Source organism: Polyodon spathula, chromosome 21 (assembly GCF_017654505.1).
Source record: "Polyodon spathula isolate WHYD16114869_AA chromosome 21, ASM1765450v1, whole genome shotgun sequence".
NCBI classification, from domain to species: Eukaryota; Metazoa; Chordata; class Actinopteri; order Acipenseriformes; family Polyodontidae; genus Polyodon; species Polyodon spathula.
This window is the reverse complement of record NC_054554.1, coordinates 10,064,482-10,085,720: the sequence shown is the minus strand read 5'-3', so window position 1 is coordinate 10,085,720 and position 21,239 is coordinate 10,064,482. Positions and strand designations below refer to the sequence as shown.

The window sequence follows — 21,239 nt, the reverse complement described above, 5'->3', positions numbered from 1 at the left end:
CTTGCATTTTTAACCATGGGGCACACTTCCCTCCTTTCCATTGGCAGAATAAAACTGTTACACAGGTTAACAGTATTGAAACTACATTATAGCTGTTCGTCACCTCCTGTTTTGGTTCACATGTTTTTACTTTGTGGAAACGTATGTTTAATGTTAAGGTAACAAACGATTGCTTCTTTTTTATATCAATAAACCCAAACATATCATGCACGTTTTAAGAATGCTAATTATTTTATGTTTTGCCATGTCTAGAGAGTGAAGGCTTTAGTATATTCATATAGTAGTTTTGAAACCTTTAATAAAGTGTAATAAACCCAAAACATTTGCAGCAATGATTTCTTATGCAGTGACTTAGAAAGTACGTGTAGAGAGAAGCATGAGGAGTTGAGTGTGTGTCAGGCCAAAGTTTAAACTTAGCATTTTAGAACGACCATACACACCAGTTACCAAGAAGTAAGAGACATCTGCCTCAGTCAACATTTACAGAGAAGAGCTGTTCACTGCTGACTTCTTCCATCTTTTTTGCATCATACCATTGTGTTGGACAGGGTCATTTTATTGCTGATTTGTCAGCGCTGTAGATTTCCCTGAAGCCGGTACAGTACGCAGTATACTGTAGATGAAAAACGAACATGAAACAGGCACAGCTTGTTTTGGCAATTGTTTTCAATCAATACTCCTCATGTACAAAGAACAAGAAAGGAAATCTAAACATTCCTCATTTGACTTTAAAATGTCACTTTTTAAAAACAAGTAGCAGCTGGAAATGTAGCTAATAATGTTCCAATTTGCTCAACACACCCGAAATGAAATTCGCTTGCGACGTTGAAACTGCTATTTCAGGGCTGATTCGCAGAAGAGATGACTGTGTCTGTGTTGAAAATGATAGCGACTATCTATCTTCATCAATTATTGTGGCACCTTGTGGTCCTGTCTTCATGCGCTTAAAAAAAAAAAAAAACTGTGCCACTGTGTTTTTTCATTTTTTCATGTTAATTTAAAATGAAAGCTATAGCATACGGTGCATCGGAACACCTTCAGGTTTTGTTCTCATGGTTGAACACTATACAAAGTCATGGTAATGATGTAACTATCTCAACCAGCTGTTACATTACTGTGTGTGTGTGTGCTGCTTCTCCCATAGGCCTTTGTAACATTCTGTTGTCTCGTTCAGTCCCTTCTGATCTTTATGCAAACAGATGTTAAACTAGGTGCCGGCATCCCTGTTTACAGAAAGTCGCTGGTCATTTTTTATAAAGACTGTCGCTTGGTGTAAAAGTGTTAAAACATGTTTTTCTGTCGTTAACAAAATTGATCTTCTGAATTCTGTTCTACACACACCATCCAATACCAACCATATATATATATATATATATATATATATATATATATATATATATATATATATATATATATATATACTTTTTACCTTTCAGTTAAATTTGTTGCACTTTGATATCTCCTGGTTTCTTTAATTGTACATTATTATTAAACATTAAAAATGTTATGCTAAATGCAATTGTTTCTTGGGTGATGGTTCTGTTTCACTGTTGGTTGTTGGAACCTTGCCAGAATATAGAAAACCAGACTCAGAATAAAGCAATAGAGAATCGCTTACTTTCCTGGAAACAGAATACAGCAGTAGGGGGAAGTTGAAATACAAGCTGTCTCCAATGGTTACTGCTTAATGGCTATATTTAGCCTAGAACAAAGAAGAATTCAAGGAGACTTGATTGACAACTTTCAGAACTGTGGTTTCTTCTTAAAATACATTTGAGAGCGACTCAAGTATCACAAGAAACTTTAACTATTTGGATTATTATTACTTCTTTATTTGGCAGACACCTTTTATCCTATGCCTTACAGGTGACCAGATCCAGTCTTTCAGAAAATGTTAAACCCTGTTTGGTTCACCTCATTGCAAAAAATAAGAAATTCAGCATCTTTTTATTTGTGGGTTAAAAGGATTTGACAAACCTAATGAACACTTTGAGCACAGAAGAGAAACCAGCAGGGGTGGGCACAAAACTCAAGGAAACTAAATAGAAAATAATCATCCACAAGTATATAGGATACAAGTAGCAAATAGGTTGGCAGTAATGTATTTTAAATAGAAAATAGTAAGTATTATTTTGAGAATTGGCATTTAATATTTAATCACAATTTTATAAGACTATACTGTTCTGTGATTAACATTTTTCTGAGAATTAGTGTTCCATATTTCATATTAGTGGATACCTACCTCTGGCTCTTGTAAATGTATTTTAGGGAGGGAATTGGTTATTTAGGCATATATATATATATATATATATATATATATATATATATATATATATATATATATATATATATATATATATATATATGATGAGAGTTTTTTTTTTTTTTTTTTAAAAAAAACCTGAGTGGAATAGCTCTCCAGTACCTCAAATGAACCCAGCTGCTCCACAGCCTTGACGATGTATAGCACAGGGATGCAGGAAACAACGGAATATAGTAAGAGGAACTCCTTAAAAAAAAAACAACCAATTGGGTGAGGAGTTACTGTACAATCAACTAACACTGTTAAGTAAAAACTGCAGGGATCTCGAATGGTAAATGACTACACTTCTCTAGTTAGTGCATGTTAGTCATTTGTTGAACAGATAAAATCATATTTAAGTACAGTGCAATTAGCCCTTATCTAATTTGCATGCAAAACAAATCTCAACCAATAATTTCTTTCCTTCCTGGGGCACACATAACTGACAAGTGGAAATCACTGTAATGTTAAAATATAACAAGCTCAATTAGTTTGATGCTAAACGATTACAACTGCATGCATTCCCATATGATACTGTGCATAGCTGAATTTTGGCTCCCACCTTTATATGCTTTCATATATCATAGCTAACTGCTAAAGGGCTGAATTGTACTTAGTGTCTAGTTTAGTAACTGGGTAATACACCCGTTATCTAAAAGTTTCATGTTTCTTTATAATTGGATACAACCAAAAGATTTTGCTGGTGACTCCTCTATGAATGGATTTCCGAACTTCAGCTGTGCCACTTTCAGATATGCTTTAAATATGGTAGCTAAACATTGGGTTAAATAATAATAATAATAATAATAATAATAATAATAATAATAATAATAATTGAGGAGCATGCATCAGCATTTTAAGTACTGTGTGTTAATTGTTTATGGTGGATTCTTCTTGATTGTAAAGTCTTTAAACGCAGGTATCCTTTTTCCGTTCTCCATCGTTAAGTTTTTTTCAGCAAAATACATATCTTAAAACATTACGTATTAAAACAAGAGGTATAGTTCACTTAATGTAGCTTTGTTTATCCCCTTTACGTATTTAAAAAAACTAAAAATAAATTGAGGTTTAATGGAAATCTGGGGTCTTTATATGCTTAACTAGAGATCTGCTCTACACCTAAAAACACCCAATGCGGAGCAAAACACATTCAGAGATTACTTGTAAAAACAATTCATTCACTAAAATGGTGCTGTCTATTTGCCATAATTAAGCATTCTAATACGGCTTGGAACTTGGCTTCAGGAGACTAGGTTTCAGGCCACTGCAGGGAAGTGCAAGACAAACTAAAGCAAAGATTTATTTTAACCTAGGTCAGTACATATAATTAAAATAAAACAATGCATACAGATTTACCGGTTTAAGTAGAAATATATATGAGTGCCCTGTATTAATTCTACAGCATGCGATTGGACTGAATAGACTGAGAGGCGCTCAATAGAAATCTACATCTATGTATTGAGTTGCAGTAGGACTGTTTACACGTCTATACTGTATATATGGTCGACATATTTACAGATTTCGAAATATTCTTTATTGAAGATAAATCCTAACGTTTTTTTTTTTTTTATTTTTCTTTTTTCTTAAATTACATTATAGTGCCTAGATGGAGATTCCAAAACCTCTTCGCAATAGGAATATTATTTCGGATGTGTTCGAGTGCGTTTCGTTTGCTCAAGCTTATTTAGGAACTACATCTACCTTCACAAGCTTCACAACTACAACTCCCGAAATACATTGCAAGCGTCGCACGTATAACGTCATTTACAGTTTGCGCGTGAAGCTGCGTGAGTGACCGTGAGGGCTGAGGACGTTTTGAGCTGCTGAGCTGTACCGAATTAAATTAAATTAAATGGTGAGTATAATACTGTAAATCTGTAGACTATGACCAGTTTGTTGAGGAATTGAAATCATGCACTGTCTATACTTCCCAATCAAATGATTGGGCGATGACAGATGGTGTCACTTTATTTACTGTTCTAAAACTTGTTTACTGTGATAATCAAATGCAATTGGACTGTACAGCTTTTTAATAAATTAGTCGTACAGTTTAAAAAATACGACTGTTTCAGTCGTTGATACACTGCACAAACTCGTGATATATGTGATTTGCATAAAATTATAAAGATGTTGTAACTCCCCAAACTTGTGCTGTGTAATTCCCCCCTGGAACAGGTGGGGTGTCAATGGATGGTAATGTAATTCAGTGTAGAAAGGCTGGTTAAGCCCATTGTCCACTCCCCATACCTGTCCTACCAGTAGTATGATCACCATAGCTACATTCCTATCAAATTGGGCGGACACAATAATAAAACCTTAATCTGTATTCATTAGACGAACCATTTCACAAACAGCAATATAGTAAAGACACAGAGACCATGCATGAACTAGTGTGTCAAACTTTATACATTTATTTTTGGTGTTTAGTTTTGTATGATAACCAGTGTTACAAGAAGTCATTAATAAATTACCAGTAAACCTAACAATTTAAAATACTACAGTGCTCCCTCATTATTTCACTGGCAGTATTTGACTGGATTGTGAAATAGAGTAGTGTTGTTGAATCGTGTAATAAGGAGAGCACAGTAGGATGTGTTCATCCTATTTCCATGAACTGGTATCTTCCCAGGAGCAGGTCTGGTTTCCCAGAATGAGGACAGGGTGGTTTTTAAAGCCTGTACTCCAAAATGGTTTAATTGGATTTGCCATGATTTAGATGTGCCATTCCAGGGGAAATTAAGCTTGAGTTTTTTTTTTTATTCCTTGTCCAAACCCACAAGTATAACCTTTAAGGCATTTGAAAGCACGTCTAATGTAACTACACTTTAGTTCAATTTCTTTTGGAGTCCCATCATTTTATAAACTGTAAGCCATGCTATTTCTCACAAACTAGTTTTGAGACAAACATTGTTTCATTTGTATTCATGTAAGAATGGAGAGGTAAAGAACTTAACCCTTAATGCCATACCAACATTCAAAGTAGACCATTGTTGTGCAGAAGAGAACCAGGACAAAAGATAGGGCTGCTTGTGATAATGAGTTAAAAAGAAAAATGTTGCTAGTTATCACAATTCTAGAGACAAGTTGAGATTAAGGCGATTTTACTGTTATGTTGTTGAGGCAGAAACGCTTGGATCCTTTAAGACCCAACTTAACAAAGTTCTGAGATTAACCCTATCGAGCTTGGATGGGCCGAATGACCTTCTCATTTGTAAATGTTCGTATGTTCTTGCAACTGTTTCTTGTAATCAAATCAGTTTGATTTTATCATATACTAAAATGAGTGTTTTCTTTTTCAGGTTTGATGCAGTGATTACTATTATGCAGAAATGACATCACTGGTTTTATCAAGATCATTATGTCGCACTCTGCAGTGCTACACTGTTAAAAGATGTATTCCTATCTCCGGTTATACCTGTAAACCATTACCTGTGATATGTAACCTCTGCGCACCAGCCACAAGATCACACTCATCTGAGATGAAGCAAAGAACATATTGGCAGTACCTAAAACGCAAAGTGATTAAGTCCCCTTCGCCCCCTTATCAACACGTGTGCCAAGTTGGTGACCCAGTGCTTCGTTCAAAGGCATCCCCAGTGGACCCTGTTGAGATCTGTAGCCCGCAAGTCCAGAAAGTGATCAAAACTTTAGTCAAAGTGATGAGGAAGCTGGACTGCATGGGACTGAGCGCCCCTCAGATTGGAGTCCCTCTTCAAGTGATTGCTCTAGAATTCACAGAGAGCATGCTTCATGAAAACTCACTGAACGCTAGAGAGATAAAGGGGTTAGTACCCTTCCCACTAAAAATCTTTGTGAACCCCAGTGTTCGCATTCTGGACTCTAGAACCGCAGCGTTTGTGGAAGGCTGTGAAAGTGTCTCTGGATTCTCTGCCTGTGTTACGAGGTACCATTCAGTGGAAATCTCAGGTAACCTTTTAATAATGCAGCAAAAAACTTCAGGATTTTTAAATCACAATTTGTAAGAGAGATAATACAATACATATCTACATAATGTAGATATGAAAATATGTGTTTTCATATCTACATTTTACCTGTATCGCGTGAAAGAAGTACAATATCGGTCCATTTAAGATTTATTCTAGAACTATTAAACACTCATTTGTACTGAAAGATCAAGTAGGAGTACAGGCTTTCTAAAGTATTAAATAATGGACAACCCTCCCACCATGCTAATACAAAACTGGCTTCTTTTTCAGGTTTGAATGAAAGAGGGGAGCCTGTCTCATGGCAGACCAGCGGCTGGCCAGCCCGTATCATTCAGCATGAAATGGACCATTTAATTGGAGTGTTGTACATTGATAAAATGGACAGCAAAACCTTTGCAAATGTTAGTTGGATGGAACTCAATGAATAAAAACCAGTAGACATATTTGGAAAAATTGACTTCAACAGGCTTTTTCATTTATATTGTATACCGTGATGAGAAGCCTTTTTTCAATTAGACCATAAGTAGAAATTAGAAAACTGCCATGTGTTGGTCAAATTACTTAAAGATAAAGATGTTTAAGGTGTAGCCCCTAAAATGTTTTAATTTCTCACACCCGTAATTAATAAAGTTAAGAACAATTCTATTTTCACCTCCCCCCCCCCCCCCCCCAAACTGAGAAGATGACTGCGCTTTTATTCTAAAAAGATGTTTTGACATTTTCAATCTTTGGGGAGTGAAAAGGATTTTAGGGGTGTAACACTGGATTTTTTAATATTTTTTTATCCAACATCTGAAATTTAAAATCTTAGTCACTATACCATTAAAGTCACACACAAAATATTGCTGTTTTACAACATCTCTTTAAATTTTGTAACATGCAGTATTTGTTCTTCATTAGTTTTACTAAGTCATGAAATATCCAATGCATTATCAATATGCAGTTAAGTTACATGAAAATATTAAAATCTGTCAAAATGCCAGTCTGTTACTGTAGCATACATTTGGCTTCTCTGCTGCAATAAAAAGAAAACCTCTAGTGACACATAGTGGCCAGCTGGGTGTGACCCCATCATACTTGCATATGCTTATAATTGAAACATTTCTTCAATGCTAGATAGTAGGTGTATAATAGATATCAAAGCTAATAAGGATTATGAAATTAATGCAGTGGTAATGTTACTCAAAGTGGGTTCAACAAATTTAAGCATATTAATAATTATCCAGGTAAGATATCTATCACAGAATATGTATATAACAGAGGGTTCTTTTTGATTATTATAGGGAAGCTGTAGGATTAAACTACAGTAGTTGCAAGGTAATGTCACTGCAGCTACTATATTTTACCCAATATTGTATGCATGTATTGGGTAGAGTCATATTCCAACTTCCATAACATTTAGATTTTAATTCACTGCATCTTTCTTGATAGAATATTGTTTGACCTAAAGGTCACAGGGAGGTAAACATTCACAATAAATAAGCCTTTTCTTAAAATAAATAGTACTGTCAAATTTCAAGAAGTCATTGCGTCACAAGAAAGAGGTCCTTCCAAATCCCTTCTACATGCTTTCAGTTGCAGACCAGTAACATGGCTCTCAAGCATTTGTATGAGTTTATTGGTCAAGTTTAGCTTGTGTAAAACACCTTAGAAAGGTTTAATACATGAGTTTAATTGTAATGTTGTACAGCGGGTCAATCATCCACACAGCACGTGAACTAAAACAGGCCACATTAAAAACAGTTAATCCTGGAGCTTCATTTTAAATTTGATTTCTGCCTTGGCTTAGGATGTTCAGAGTATTACAAAGTTAAGATGCCATTAGAGCCAGTGTTCTAATTAAATAAAAATGCAATGGATGTGTTCAAAATAAGAACATTTAAGTTGGATAAATTTCCCTAGCAATAACTGCATAAGGGTATTCTGTTCAAGTTATCCATATAGCATACAGTACATAAAGCTGCCTTAAGATAACAGCACAAATTACTGTAAAGTGCTCAATACAAGGCACAGGAAGTAAAACACAATATAAACAGCATTAGCTCAACTTGATAGCAATGCTTAACTGACTGGGCAATACATCAGCAGTAGCCTTCTGCTGAAACTATTAACATAACTCAAACACACATCAAATTATAACTTAAGTAAAACCAGCTCTTAATGTCTCCAGATTTTGGACCTGAACTTTAACTCAGTAAAATCATTTGATTTATACATTATACAGCTAATGCACTGTAAATTCAATGCAAGTCCCACCAAAACACAAATTCTCAACCACATTTTATTTTTTTCTATCAGAAAACAGTTTAAATATAGATGTTCAGTTTAAAGGAACAATAAAAGCCTTCACCTGTAGCCTTTCTAAAGGGCAGCTGTCCATGGGAAGTAGACATGTTTCCATTAGTTTTAGCTATAGAAGCTGTTATATACGTTTTAATGAAAAGCAGCAGTCGCAATTGTCGCCGTGCCTTCTAATCATGCTGGCATTCTTTTACCATTACGGTAAAATGACACTGTGAATGCAGAGTCAAATAAACTGAAATTGAAGCTTTAAAATTGTAGAGCTATCTTGTGAAACAGCTTAGAAATGAGCCCTAGAAAAGCTGCATGGTAAAACAAAGACTGTAAGATTGCTCTCTGTTAAGTCACAAAATAAAAATAAATATATGTAGTGTGAGGGAGGTTGTTTTTAAATAATATTACAACTGTCCCATCAACCCTCCTGTCCAAAGTCGTCTGTAAATTTCTTTACTTTCAGAAGGTCTTCTGTATTTACTGTGGGTCTGGTGGTGGTCAGGGAACGCAGCATGTCCGACTAAAACAAAAAATAAAACATTTAAATGTCACACATAGGACCAAGGTGTACTTAAAGTATAGCAGGCTGTGAAAATACAGCGTACAAAACCACTTACAACTCCAATTTTAATATTACCCCTACCACATCCCTCACAGTATCACATGGATTAGCAACTGCCAAGGTATACTGAACCCAGAATAAACACAAAGAGTGGTACTGGTTGATTTTTTATGTCTTTGTATAATGATTTTCTTAAACCAAGAGACAGACTAACCCCTGTTCAATGTGTCTTATTGGACACCTCAATTATGGTATCAATTAGAAATCAGTATAATGCAAGTGGAATGGTATGTCTGATCAAGTTATTTGCAAACAATGTAAAATGTGAAGAACATTTATATGGTTTAAAAGGGAAAATGTTTTTCACTGGACAACACCAGAATTGGAACTTAACTGAGAAAATGTATCCTTCAGTTAAACCTTTTTAGAATCCTGAATTGAACTGCTTGTTTTATAAAGCATTGTTTACAGAACAAAACCTACCATGCAAATGATGGGCTCTAAGAGTTTGTCACTGGGAACATCCATCCACGTCATCTCAATCGCTTCGGGGTCACCAGGAGAGCAAGGGGTCAAGAGGTCATTCACAATCATGTTTGGGTTTGTTCGGGATGGACCACGAACCTAATAAAAATACCTTCAGCTGTTTTAATCCTACCATCATCCTAAAACAATGAAAGCTTGTCTATTTTTTGCAGAAAAGTGCTAATTAACTGCCAGGAACTATAATTCATGTCTGACACAGTTTACTACTGTAATGTAATTTACTAATTAAAAAAAAAAGGAAAAACATCTTAAAATGCCAGGTTTTGGTCCTAAATTAATTAGACCATTTAAGATGAATGGAATATACCCGACGATGTGGTCTGTATAATTGATATGGCCAGCTGTTAAAAAAATGTGGCAGTTCAACACTAATGAAACTTAGAATATAACTGCATACCAGTATATTAAGAAAATAACTTATATGGTCTCTGACAAGGGGTTTCCACCACATTGAAAATGGTTTAAGATTTTTGCAGCTGAAGTAACACCAGTAGCAAATTTGCACAATAAAATATGAGCTTCCTTCAGGGGGATGCTTAAAAACCCCATGAGAACAACATCCTGTAAAAACACAAGCCACATGATTTTTAATATATCCACCACTTTGAATTCTTCCACAGCTGCACCAACCTTTTTAAAATGTGTGGCTGACTGTACTTTGCGCACAGGCTGCATGAGCGCGTCTCGTACAATAACACTAATGTCAGCTCCGGAGTATCCTTGTGTCTTTTTAGCCAGCTCTCGTAGATCAGCCTCCGAGAGGTTGCGAGGGGTGTTTCCCAGGTGAAGCCTAAACATCTGCGCACGGGCTGGTTCCTCTGGTAGAGGGATATAAATACGCTTTTCAAATCTGTGAAAGAGAACAACAATATCAAGAGACCAAGCATAACTCTAGGAACTTCTATATACACACACACATACATACATACATACACACACTGAACCACTTAGAATGGTGACCATAATCATACAATAAAAAGTATGAAGGGTTAAAAACAGTACCAATGGCAGCTATATTTCCTTTAATTAACCAGTATTAATCCCTTTTGGTGCAAAGCTTAGTATCCTCGTCTTTATCTCCATGACTTACCTTCTTCGAATTGCAGCATCCAGTACCCAGGGGATGTTTGTGGCACCAAGAACCAGGATTCCATCATTGTTATTCCCAACACCTGCAAATCATACAGAAGACTCCATGAAAATAGAAGGAATCTTTTTTTTTTAATATTCAGAGCAAAATAAAAAAGAATCAGATGACACCAGGTTATAATCAACTATTGATGTTGTTAAGGTGGTGTGGCACTTAAATGCTTCAAAGCAATATTACTAGAATTGTAACACAGAAGCACAACAAAAAAACCAAACAAACGTTTCTTCTGTATTGCTTGTAGTCCACGTAGCGGCAGTTTGGGTGTGTTGAAATGTGCAATTAAGTAAATGGTTAGTTGTGTGTACAGTGTGTTTACCTTGCATTTGTACTAAAAATTCAGTTTTAATTCTCCTTGCAGCTTCACTCTCGTTCTCACTTCTGGACCCACACAAGGAATCTACTTCATCAATAAAAATGATGGAAGGCTTATGCTGACGTGCCAATTCAAAAAGGTTCTTTACGAGTCTGAAAGAAAAAGAAGGGTTTATTTTTTATTTTTTTAGTAAAACACAAACACCACAGCATGCTTTACACGCTTTGGTGTTAACTCAATAAAAGGTGGAAAGGATGGATGTTGTGTTTCGGTGCTTTTTGAGATACTGCACCATCTCTTGTAAACAGGAGCATTGCATTTTTATTTATTTTTGTAATTTTTCCTGGACAGAATATTACCAGATGCTTACTGTTTACTAAGGTACATCTTACTTAGTATTGAAGGCTCCTATTTATTGTTGTATGATTAAAACTAAAAGTGTTTACCTGCATAGCTATGGCCTTGAGGAATCCACTGCAGGTTTTATACAAACTGACTCATATGCAATTAAGACCTGTGACTGACAGTTCAATGGCTTTTAAATAAACTGTATATACTTAAACTGACATCACTTGACTGTAGTACTTGATTACAGGTAAGCAGTTCACATTTAAATTATCTGTAAAATGTTATGTTAAAAATGAATCTGTCTTAGAAAAAGAAGTCTAAAATAGTTTTAAGGCTTAGAATTAAATACAAACTAAGTATATTTCAAAGTTAATGTCAAAAAATGAACTGCATAGTATGTGGACTTACTTCTCACTCTCTCCCAGCCACTTGGACATGAGGTCGGAAGAGGACACAGAGAAGAATGTTGAATTATTGGCCTCTGTAGCCACAGCCTTCGCCAGGTAAGATTTCCCAGTTCCAGGAGGGCCGAAGAGCAAGATTCCACGCCAAGGAGTACGCTTTCCTTTACAAACATGGCAAGGTTACGCAACTGGTAACACCTGACCAAAAAGTACATTCTTTTAGTTATTAAAATTCACCAAAAAGAAAAACTCTCAGTCAGTCTTACCTGTAAATAGATGTGGAAACTTGATGGGTAAAATGACAGCTTCTTTTAGAGCCTCTTTAGCCCCTTCTAACCCGGCAACATCACTCCACCTGACATTGGGTTTCTCCATTACAATGGCACCTTAGAAAGAGAAACTACCAAATGATAACTGTACATTATCCATAAAACCTATTTTAAAATGTATATATGAGACAGAAATGCTTACCCATCAGCTGTTCCTGTAGTTTCTTCCTTTCTGGGTTTTCACCCTCACTGTCGCTGTCACTACTAATAAAAAAATACATTTACTACAGTAAAATGCCAATATAATGAAAAACAGGTGCTAGCATAAGCAACAGTAACAATTGGGAATCAAAATCAAACCTTCTCTGTTCTGGCCTTTTTAGACGCCATCTATGGTTGCTGCAGAGAATCCTATACACTTCTTTAAATATTTTCTGATTTGCTAATGCATTATACAGCAAAACATATAGATTTTGTCCTCTTGTTTTTGACAGTGTTTGAACTCTTTCACTTTTACAGAGCTACCTCTTTCCTAGGGTAAAATAATAACCACATGGGTTCGCAATATGTTATATATACATTGAAATAGAGAGTATATTCACTGGCAAAAATTGCAATTGATATAAGGAGTGAATGGGCTGAAGCTAACTAGCCACAGCCTGTTACATCAAAGTTAACACAAAGCTTATTGAATGTCACTAAATTAAATTTAATTACTGTATATGACCACCAAGGCTGAAAAATCAACATGTTTCAGTAACATGAAAATGTTCGTATACTCCCAGATTCTGATACTAAATACGTCATTGCTTGTGCTAAAGTACATCCAGACCAAGATTCACAACAAACGACTAAGCCCTTTTCTAGATATATGCAAAAACTTAGTGCGACAGACAGACAGACAGACAGACAGAGAGACAGACAGACAGCCTCCACATACTTCCAGCAATGCATTTAACAAAAAAAAACAACAGCATTTGCTTCAGTAATCTCGCACCCGTTACCAGAGGCTTTGTTTACCCTTTGTCATTCTGTTGGGATTCCTTCACAGGTTTCTTCCCTGGTTTGTCTTTATTCTTTAAATAGTCCTTCAGCTTCTCCGCTCGGTCCAAATACTGCACACACTTCGCTCGGATGCTCTCCTTTGCCTTATCACTGTGAGCCTCATCTGAAACACACAAGGGAATGTTTACATTTTGAGTAAATCAGACGATGTCACCACAACTGGACCAGCAGTTTTCTTGCATATTCAGCTTGGATCTCTTGTGCATTACTTCACGCTTGAGTGCTTCAACAAAAATCTAAATGTGGTTTGGCACATTTGCAACATCAGTTCAGCTGTCAATTTTGTGTTGTCAAAAATGATTCTCTTCTCCAGCCTAAATACCAATCACAATTGAATAAGCAGTTCTGGGGCTATAGTTAAACAAGTAAGGGTAGTGTAGTAGGGGCAGTGTCCCGGTTTTGTTAATTTTGTCTGCAGGCAACTGCAATCCCTCTGTCTCTCAGCTGACTCACACACCCTTTACAGCAACATTTCTATAATTGTTCTTATTGTAATTTGAAAGGAAATCTCGTAACCATGTCTGCAGTTATTTTTTTTTATTGTTGTAATTTAGTTGTAATTTTAACTCAATATAAATGAGGTACAACTCTTAGAATATTGTATCTCAGGGAATAACACAGAGGAGTGATTTTTCACTGTCCTGTAATTTGCTCACAGGGTTTTAATTTGTCACAGTCTGTAAGATGTGCTTACATTTAATAGCGTGCAAGAAATACTCCACAGCATGTTGGTATAGCTTCAGGGCCTCCTCGTAGTTCTTTGCTTTGTCTTCTTCTGTGGCTTTTGTCACAAGGTCAATCGCTTTCTGCAACAAACACACTGCTATATAAAAACAGCACCAGAATTGAAATCAGAAATCTTATTAAAGTGTCAGAAAGAAACGATTAGGCCAATACTTAGGATTCGGTGAAACGAATCCAAATCCTACATCCGCCCAAACAAACATCCTTTTTAACACATCCCTCCAATGTGTGCAGTTCTTTAAATAAATGTCACGAATCCAGTATTGAATGCAACTGTTGTATTTAATAACAGGTATTCAAGAACAAGAACACGTTTGATGAACTCTGTCGCAGCTCTCAACTCCCTAAATTACTGGTGGCGCACGCACTAAACACGTCACGCATCTGCTAAATGTAAACAGCGATACATTGTGAAAGTTTCAAACTAAAAACTTATTCAGGGATATATTTCCATTCGGTAATACAAATACTATTAACTAAAAGGCGCAAAAAATATGGATTGTGCGCGTCCCTTGTTAGTAGCTGTCAGTCTGTTTTTCATTCTTCAGTTTTCTTGACAGTCTTTGTAGGATTCAGTATTTGGCCGAATCTTCTGAAATGGATTCGGTATTCTGCATAATTTTCATATTTTTTTTTAAATGACATTCAGTTTGATTTCATGCTTCATGCCTGGACAATCAGCGGAGGCCTTATAAACCCATGGCGTGTAATGACCTAGATACAACAGCTTGAACAATTGCTTGAGCAAAGTTCACCCAATCTCTATAGAGAGCATTTAGAGAAGCATGTGTAATATTTGTTCAATGTCAGATTAGATTTTACCAATTTTGCTCACAAAAGGTAGCATGGAATACAGCTCAACGTTACAGAAAGGGCCAGTATTTTAAATCAACGTACCTGAAACGCATTTTGTATTATTATTATTATTATTATTATTATTATTATTATTATTATTATTATTAATTACAGTACAACACCACTAATGTTCACTACAGAGCCAACCAACTGTTTACTACGTATTTTAACACAAAAACATTTGGTTTAACTTTTCTTAATTTGTGGTGTCACCGATGCATCACGCTGCGGAGTGCAACTTTAATTTTATTTAATAAAATAGGCATATTCAGTTATTTATGTCGTCGTGATATATTTATGGCCCGATTAATTATAACGGTAACTCAATCATCACAATTTTCTGTTTACATTACGGTACCTGTAATGTTGATGATGTCATTTCATCGCATTCAAAACCTGGGAATCATCCCCTTAGAAGAGTCTCAGTATACTTCAGCTTGTGTATAATGTTTGACTTACTGCAAAAAGTATATTTAAAAAAATACCGTTTGCGATAATAAACATATAAACACTGTCAAACGAGGACCCTGATATCAGAGGAAGCGGATATGAGAACAGTGTTTTAAATTAAGAGGAGTGTAGAAGCTTTTATCATGCTAGAAATACTCGCAACGGTGTGCAGATAACTGGGTGCTGCCCCCTAGTGTCAAAAATAATAAAAAAAATATCCTTTTCCAGTGTGTAACACAAAACTAAAAACGGTCTGACCAAAGCATTTCGTATGTACAAAACAACAGCCAAGTTATATTAAAGTGGTGAATGGTAAGCATACTACAAACCCAACACTGCAATACTGCATAGGTGCATTATATTAATTACACAGTGTTGTTTGTAACCTACTTTGAGCTCTGCAGAAGCTATTTTTGACACAGCTTTCATGATAAAAAACAAAACTATGGTTGCCACCTGGCCCCATAATTCCGGAAAACTTTGGGAGGGGACATGGTTTTTAAGTTGCCCTTAAACTGAAAGCAATAAACACGTGAATTGAGCTCTAAGCACTTGCTTAATTTATACTGCTTCTAAATTATCCGAATCATTGTGCTACTACAAATCTTACAAAATAAAAAAAGCATCTTGAATAAACATGTGTGTAGGTTTATTCAAGATATTTATTTTTATTTTGTACAAAATGATATTTCAGTTCTCAATATTTAAAAGATGCTATTTATAGCCTATTAATTAGTAATATATAGCCCTAATTTACATAGGCTCTCCCAATTAAATAACAACAATGATCAAGTGTTCACGCTGTCTGCTCTCAGGAATAGTGAACAGCTGCTCAGTACTAATGATTGCAGTGGGAGAAGGTGATACACAATTAGAAACAATAAAGAAACTTTAAAATATATATTTTTAAAACTATTAATAAAATAAATAAATAAAAGTTTATCTTATAAAAGTTTACCCTGGTTAAATTTCTGTCATTTTAGAGCGACTTTCTCAAGCAGACCGACGACTGTGTTGGATATTTTGGTGACTTTGTAATGTGGATCGATATCCACTGTGTGGGCGAACTTGTAATTGCCAAATTCATTTCACGTGTGACGGGAGACAGATTCAAACGCAACGTTTCAGTGGTGAAAAGCATGTAAAACATACCTACCCTCACAAAGGAAATGTTCATGTAAGCATTTGATCCACTATATATTAATACAGGCTTGTGCCAGGCAGCAAGGATGTCAACATTGCATGCTCAAGTTCTTTTTAGTGACAAGTTGTCAGTTCTATCTGGTGATGTGCTAGCTGGAATCTTCAACCAATTAGGCTAGATAAAGCATTGCCCTATTCATCACTCCTCACGTTATCAAATACTATTCGACACATGGCAATGTTACCTGGGTCAATGGTTGCAGGCTGTAGAATACAATTAAAGTGCACAGCCAGAAAGGCTTTCTAATGTAATCGTTCAAAACGATAGACCATTGCTGCTTTTCCCTACAACCAGCACAAACTTAAAATTAGCTACTCCAGTCAAATGGCCAAGCTTTGCATGTAAAGCTGTGTTGTTCTGGAAACAATTTCCGATAAGCATGGAATTGCAATTCATTCAGGGCTCTCTCTCACACACACACACACACACACACACACACACACTCACACACACTCACAACTAAACTGAATAAGTAATGTGTAAAGTTTGAACTGATAAATAAGCAATAGCATACAAGAAACCACAAGTGTCTTCTACCACCTTGTATCAGTACAACCCACACCTTCAAGTGTGTTATTGAGCTTATAAAATGGGTCATTACTATTTTGAAATTGTGATTTGACTGATGAGAATTAAATGAGATCTAAACCATTGGTTGCCCTCTCAACTGTATGGCTTCGGAATGTAAGCAGCCAATCAGGATGCAGGGAATTTTAAAGTCATTGCATGTTAATGTGATAGGGTGTCTACCTTGATACAAGTCAGTTCCTGCAGCTAATTATCCCCCAGTGCTAAAGAAACTCCCTGCAAAGGGGAATATAGTGGAGGCACTTCACAGACTGCTCCATATATCTGGAATTGTCATGAGATCAGAAGGTCCGAATGGCCTCCCATCATTCATATGTTTTCTTTTGTTCTCATACACAACATGCAACGTGACAAAAAAGACAAACAAACTATGTGGTAAAAGCGTAACATTTTATTAATAAAAGAGTTATGAAGTTAAAGAATACTAAGATACATGCCTTTAAAGTGGCAGCCTTTAATAATAATATACAGTATTCTATAAAACAGGTCATAACCTTTTCTTTTTGTGTGTGCACAATTGTACAGAGCGCACACTGCTTTGTATTTCTAACTTTGGTAGTGAACGCCTTACAAAAGCAATTCTTTCTAACAAATGGGAATAGCTCTGTAAATATAGAGAAAACAAGGAATATAAAAATAGATTCAGCATTACCATGGCAGTAACATTTACACAGACTATGCCTAGACCAGCTTAAATACAATCAAATGAAATATGTGTTCAGTTCGCAGAGGTGAGGGAAGTGGGTATTTCACAAAGCTCTGCCTCGTATTTCAAACCCCAGAGGCCTGAGTTACTGTATTAACTCAAGGAGTAATTACCAGAGCTTTTAAATCCTTTCACTGCACCTATTATTAGCATAAATAATTATCACTGCTCCCCTTGCCGTGTGATTAAGATATTTTTGTTCAATTTAGAATATATTAAATACAAGGCTACAGGTTATAAGTTGCTGCCACTTTTGCCAAATCACTTCCTCTTCTGTAGGTCAATCTCATGGCTATAATCTACAGTATGTACCATTCCAGTGCAGTTTAATGTAATTGATCTATAGTGATGTACTTATATGTTTATTCTCAAATACATTTTATACAGAAAACAATCACAGAAAAGTTTTCCACCATGAGTTGGTTACTCATTAAGAAGAAATAAGAAGAGGGATCCATTCCTTTCCATCAATAGTGGTCAAAAAACATCTTATATTCACTTAACATACAGTATTCTATTTTTTAAAAGTAGACACTGAACAGTAGCGATCTCTAATTCAAAGGAAAACTTGCTTTTACTTTAAACTTCAAATAACTTTATAGAGGTGTATAATGAGAAACTCTAAAACATTTTTTCATGATATTATTAATTTATTCATAGCTAGAAAATACACATTATACTTTATAATGCCATGTGTTTATAGACTATTGCTAAAGTAATATAACTAACTGAAACCTGCAGATATAAAATTAGTATTTGTAAAGCGAGAGTACTAAAAGCTTGACTATTCTTTTTTTTTTTTTTTTTGTATTAAACTGTACCCTGTTGCAGACAAATAATGCAGGTTAATCTAGTTAAAAATAATAAGATCATCATGCAATATGACAACAAAAATGTGCTTTGCTGCTAATTCCAAACCAATTTGGCATTGAGTTAAATGATTCAATAAATATTTAATCACATATGTGCAATGGTTTATTATTAATGACTAAATCATGAGAAATGCATGCATTGCTTTATTTTTTAATCATGAACTACATGTGCACATTTTGGGTTCACAAAAATGGCCAAGAAGAAAGGCTGTCTCAGGGGTTTGTAGTTTGTGATTCATTGTATACATGAAAAGCATCCTTTAGCAATTCATTCTTATTGAGTACTTCATCGACTATAACCATCAGACAAAACTAGATTGCTCAAACACATGGCGATCCATTTTTGAAATAGTTAATTCAACCAGCAGATTCATTAGTAAAAGTTCCTGGCGACTAAGTCATAAAGGCAAGATATCTTTTTTTCTTAGTTTTTTCAAACACTCCCAAATACTAATTGAAATCCAAGCATACAGTAAATAAAACCTAGTATCCACTCAAACTCAGATCAGATTTTGCATATAATTTGCCTTATAAAGAAAAATTGCATTTTAAAATGTTTTGCTAACAAATTAGTACGGTTTGCTATAAAAAGCAGTGCACAGCAAAGTTGCTTTATTATCTTAATATAGAGCTAAAAGGGTTTTGTCTGTATGGGGGTCTAGAGAATATGAAAAAAGGAACTACACATATTTTATTTGTTATTCCTCCAACTTTTTATGATTTAACATTAAAGTCTTCCTTTCCTGTATACCATGTTGTCCATATATATTTTAACAAAAGTTTCTCATAGTAAAAATGTAGTAAAGTGTAATAAAGGATAGAGAAAGGGTCAAAGCCCAAGAGGTATGGTAAAGCATATTAAAAACAAGGCAAAACATGGTAGTCTATGGTAAAAGTTTTCCTATTAAGTTTAAGTTTAACTGCTGTTCTCAGTCACACAGAAAGCAAAGTGACAAGGCAGATCTATGGTGAGCTCTAAGAACAACAAGGACACTTACAGTGACATGATTGAATTAATCCTCTGCAATCCTCACAACCTAAACACGATGCATTGTAACATCGCTAGATTTCTAGATACATCCTTAGTTATGATTTCACAGATTACACAAACTAGTATAGGTTGAATTTAGACAACAGTTCCCTAGATCAGCAAAGAAGAATGGCTTTGTTATAGACAAGCAGCCTTTGTATTGCAGAGGTCAAGTGTGAATAACTGTAGATCATCATGACTTTAAAAATGACAAAATATTAAAAAGGCTTCTACTGCCAGGTTACAGCTATCGATCTCAAAGCAGTTTCCATTCCACAGGTGATACAACTGTATACATCTTCAATCTCTCAATCTGCAAAATTAAAAGATACAACCGTAATATTCACATCTGCATACAAGAGCAAATATGAGTAGTTTTATAGACTATGATTAATACATACTAATGTTGGACCGCCTTAAAGAAAACATTAGGAAGTCTATGATTAGAGGTACAGTGTTAATATATATTAATATGCATTAATAAAGATTTTTGGCACAAGACAAAATAAAAATGATATTTGTTGTCATAGGAAATTCAGTTTTTTTTTTTTTTTTTTTTGTTCAGTACATCCTTTTTTGTCCATGTGGTGGCACCACTCTCTTAATTATTGCATGCTGAATTCAGAAAGCAGACTAAAAGGAACAAAAAATTAATACAGCACCCTATGTAAAATTAATCTATATCAAATCTGTACTGTCACAGCAGCAATACAGTATGGAAAAAACTTACATCTACATTTATTAAAAGGTAAAATTATAATAAAATGTATTAAATCATAAACACATTTCTAAACAGGTAGCGCCGTGTGACTATCCGCACACAGCATTATAAGTCTACTAGCTTTTAATTGCACAATCTCACATATACTTTACCTATTTAGATTAGGCACAAGTGAACCACACTTTGTGGTTTTCCAAACATTGAACAAAACTATTGAATCAACTGAAGTGGGCAGAGAGCTGAAAATGAAGATTATTACATGTAAAATGATTAAAAATATTAATTATTCATGCCATTAACTGCTACCTGCTCACTAACAGGCAATACAATTACTAAGCATGAATGAGACGGTATGGGATAGTGGCCTCTACGTTTTATTGTTCTGGGTCCCAACAGGGGGTTTAAAATCACAAGGATGGCACAACTTTCTGATATTGAGCTACCACGTGCTGTTAAACCAGGAACTGTGCCAGTAAGTGATACTGTCAAGCTGTAGTTTATACATAAGAAGGGATACAATTAAAACGTGGCTTTCATTTTCTTGAATGCTGCCCAGCCCTGAAGCTGCAAATGTAGGATCCCTGGGTGGATGAGATTTATTATAATTACATTAAACATTAAAGTTGCAATGTTATCACTTTCAATAAGGTTTCTGAGGACACAATAAACCAGCTGTTTCCTGTTGTACTTTGATACTGGGATTGTCTCTGGAGTCATTACTTTGCGGAAATCTGCTGTGAAGATTCGTAGGACGAGGTTAACAAGCGAGGAATCCAGAATGTATATATAACGAACTATAGACATAAACCTGCATACTTAACTAATCAATGCAATTAATATTTTAATGAAAAGTATAATTTAATAATAC

The 21,239-nt window shown here is 35.2% G+C and overlaps 2 protein-coding genes across 2 annotated transcripts; one reads left to right on the top strand and one right to left on the bottom strand.

The window, feature by feature from the left end:
• The first annotated feature begins 4,060 nt into the window (after nt 1-4,060).
• Nucleotides 4,061-6,871, top strand: pdf (peptide deformylase, mitochondrial). Its single transcript, XM_041221899.1, has 3 exons — nt 4,061-4,157; nt 5,602-6,229; nt 6,520-6,871. Exons 2-3 carry the CDS (start codon nt 5,632-5,634, stop codon nt 6,675-6,677), a joined length of 756 nt encoding a protein of 251 aa, XP_041077833.1. The 5' UTR covers nt 4,061-4,157; nt 5,602-5,631; the 3' UTR covers nt 6,678-6,871.
• A 980-nt stretch (nt 6,872-7,851) lies between these two features.
• LOC121296392 (vacuolar protein sorting-associated protein 4A) lies at nt 7,852-15,357 on the bottom strand. Its single transcript, XM_041221898.1, has 11 exons — nt 15,159-15,357; nt 13,896-14,007; nt 13,157-13,304; nt 12,339-12,400; nt 12,134-12,253; nt 11,872-12,028; nt 11,119-11,267; nt 10,743-10,824; nt 10,283-10,502; nt 9,590-9,730; nt 7,852-9,064 (listed from the first exon to the last, which is right to left on the bottom strand). Exons 1-11 carry the CDS (start codon nt 15,177-15,179, stop codon nt 8,963-8,965), a joined length of 1,314 nt encoding a protein of 437 aa, XP_041077832.1. The 5' UTR covers nt 15,180-15,357; the 3' UTR covers nt 7,852-8,962.
• Between the last annotated feature and the right edge of the window lie 5,882 nt (nt 15,358-21,239).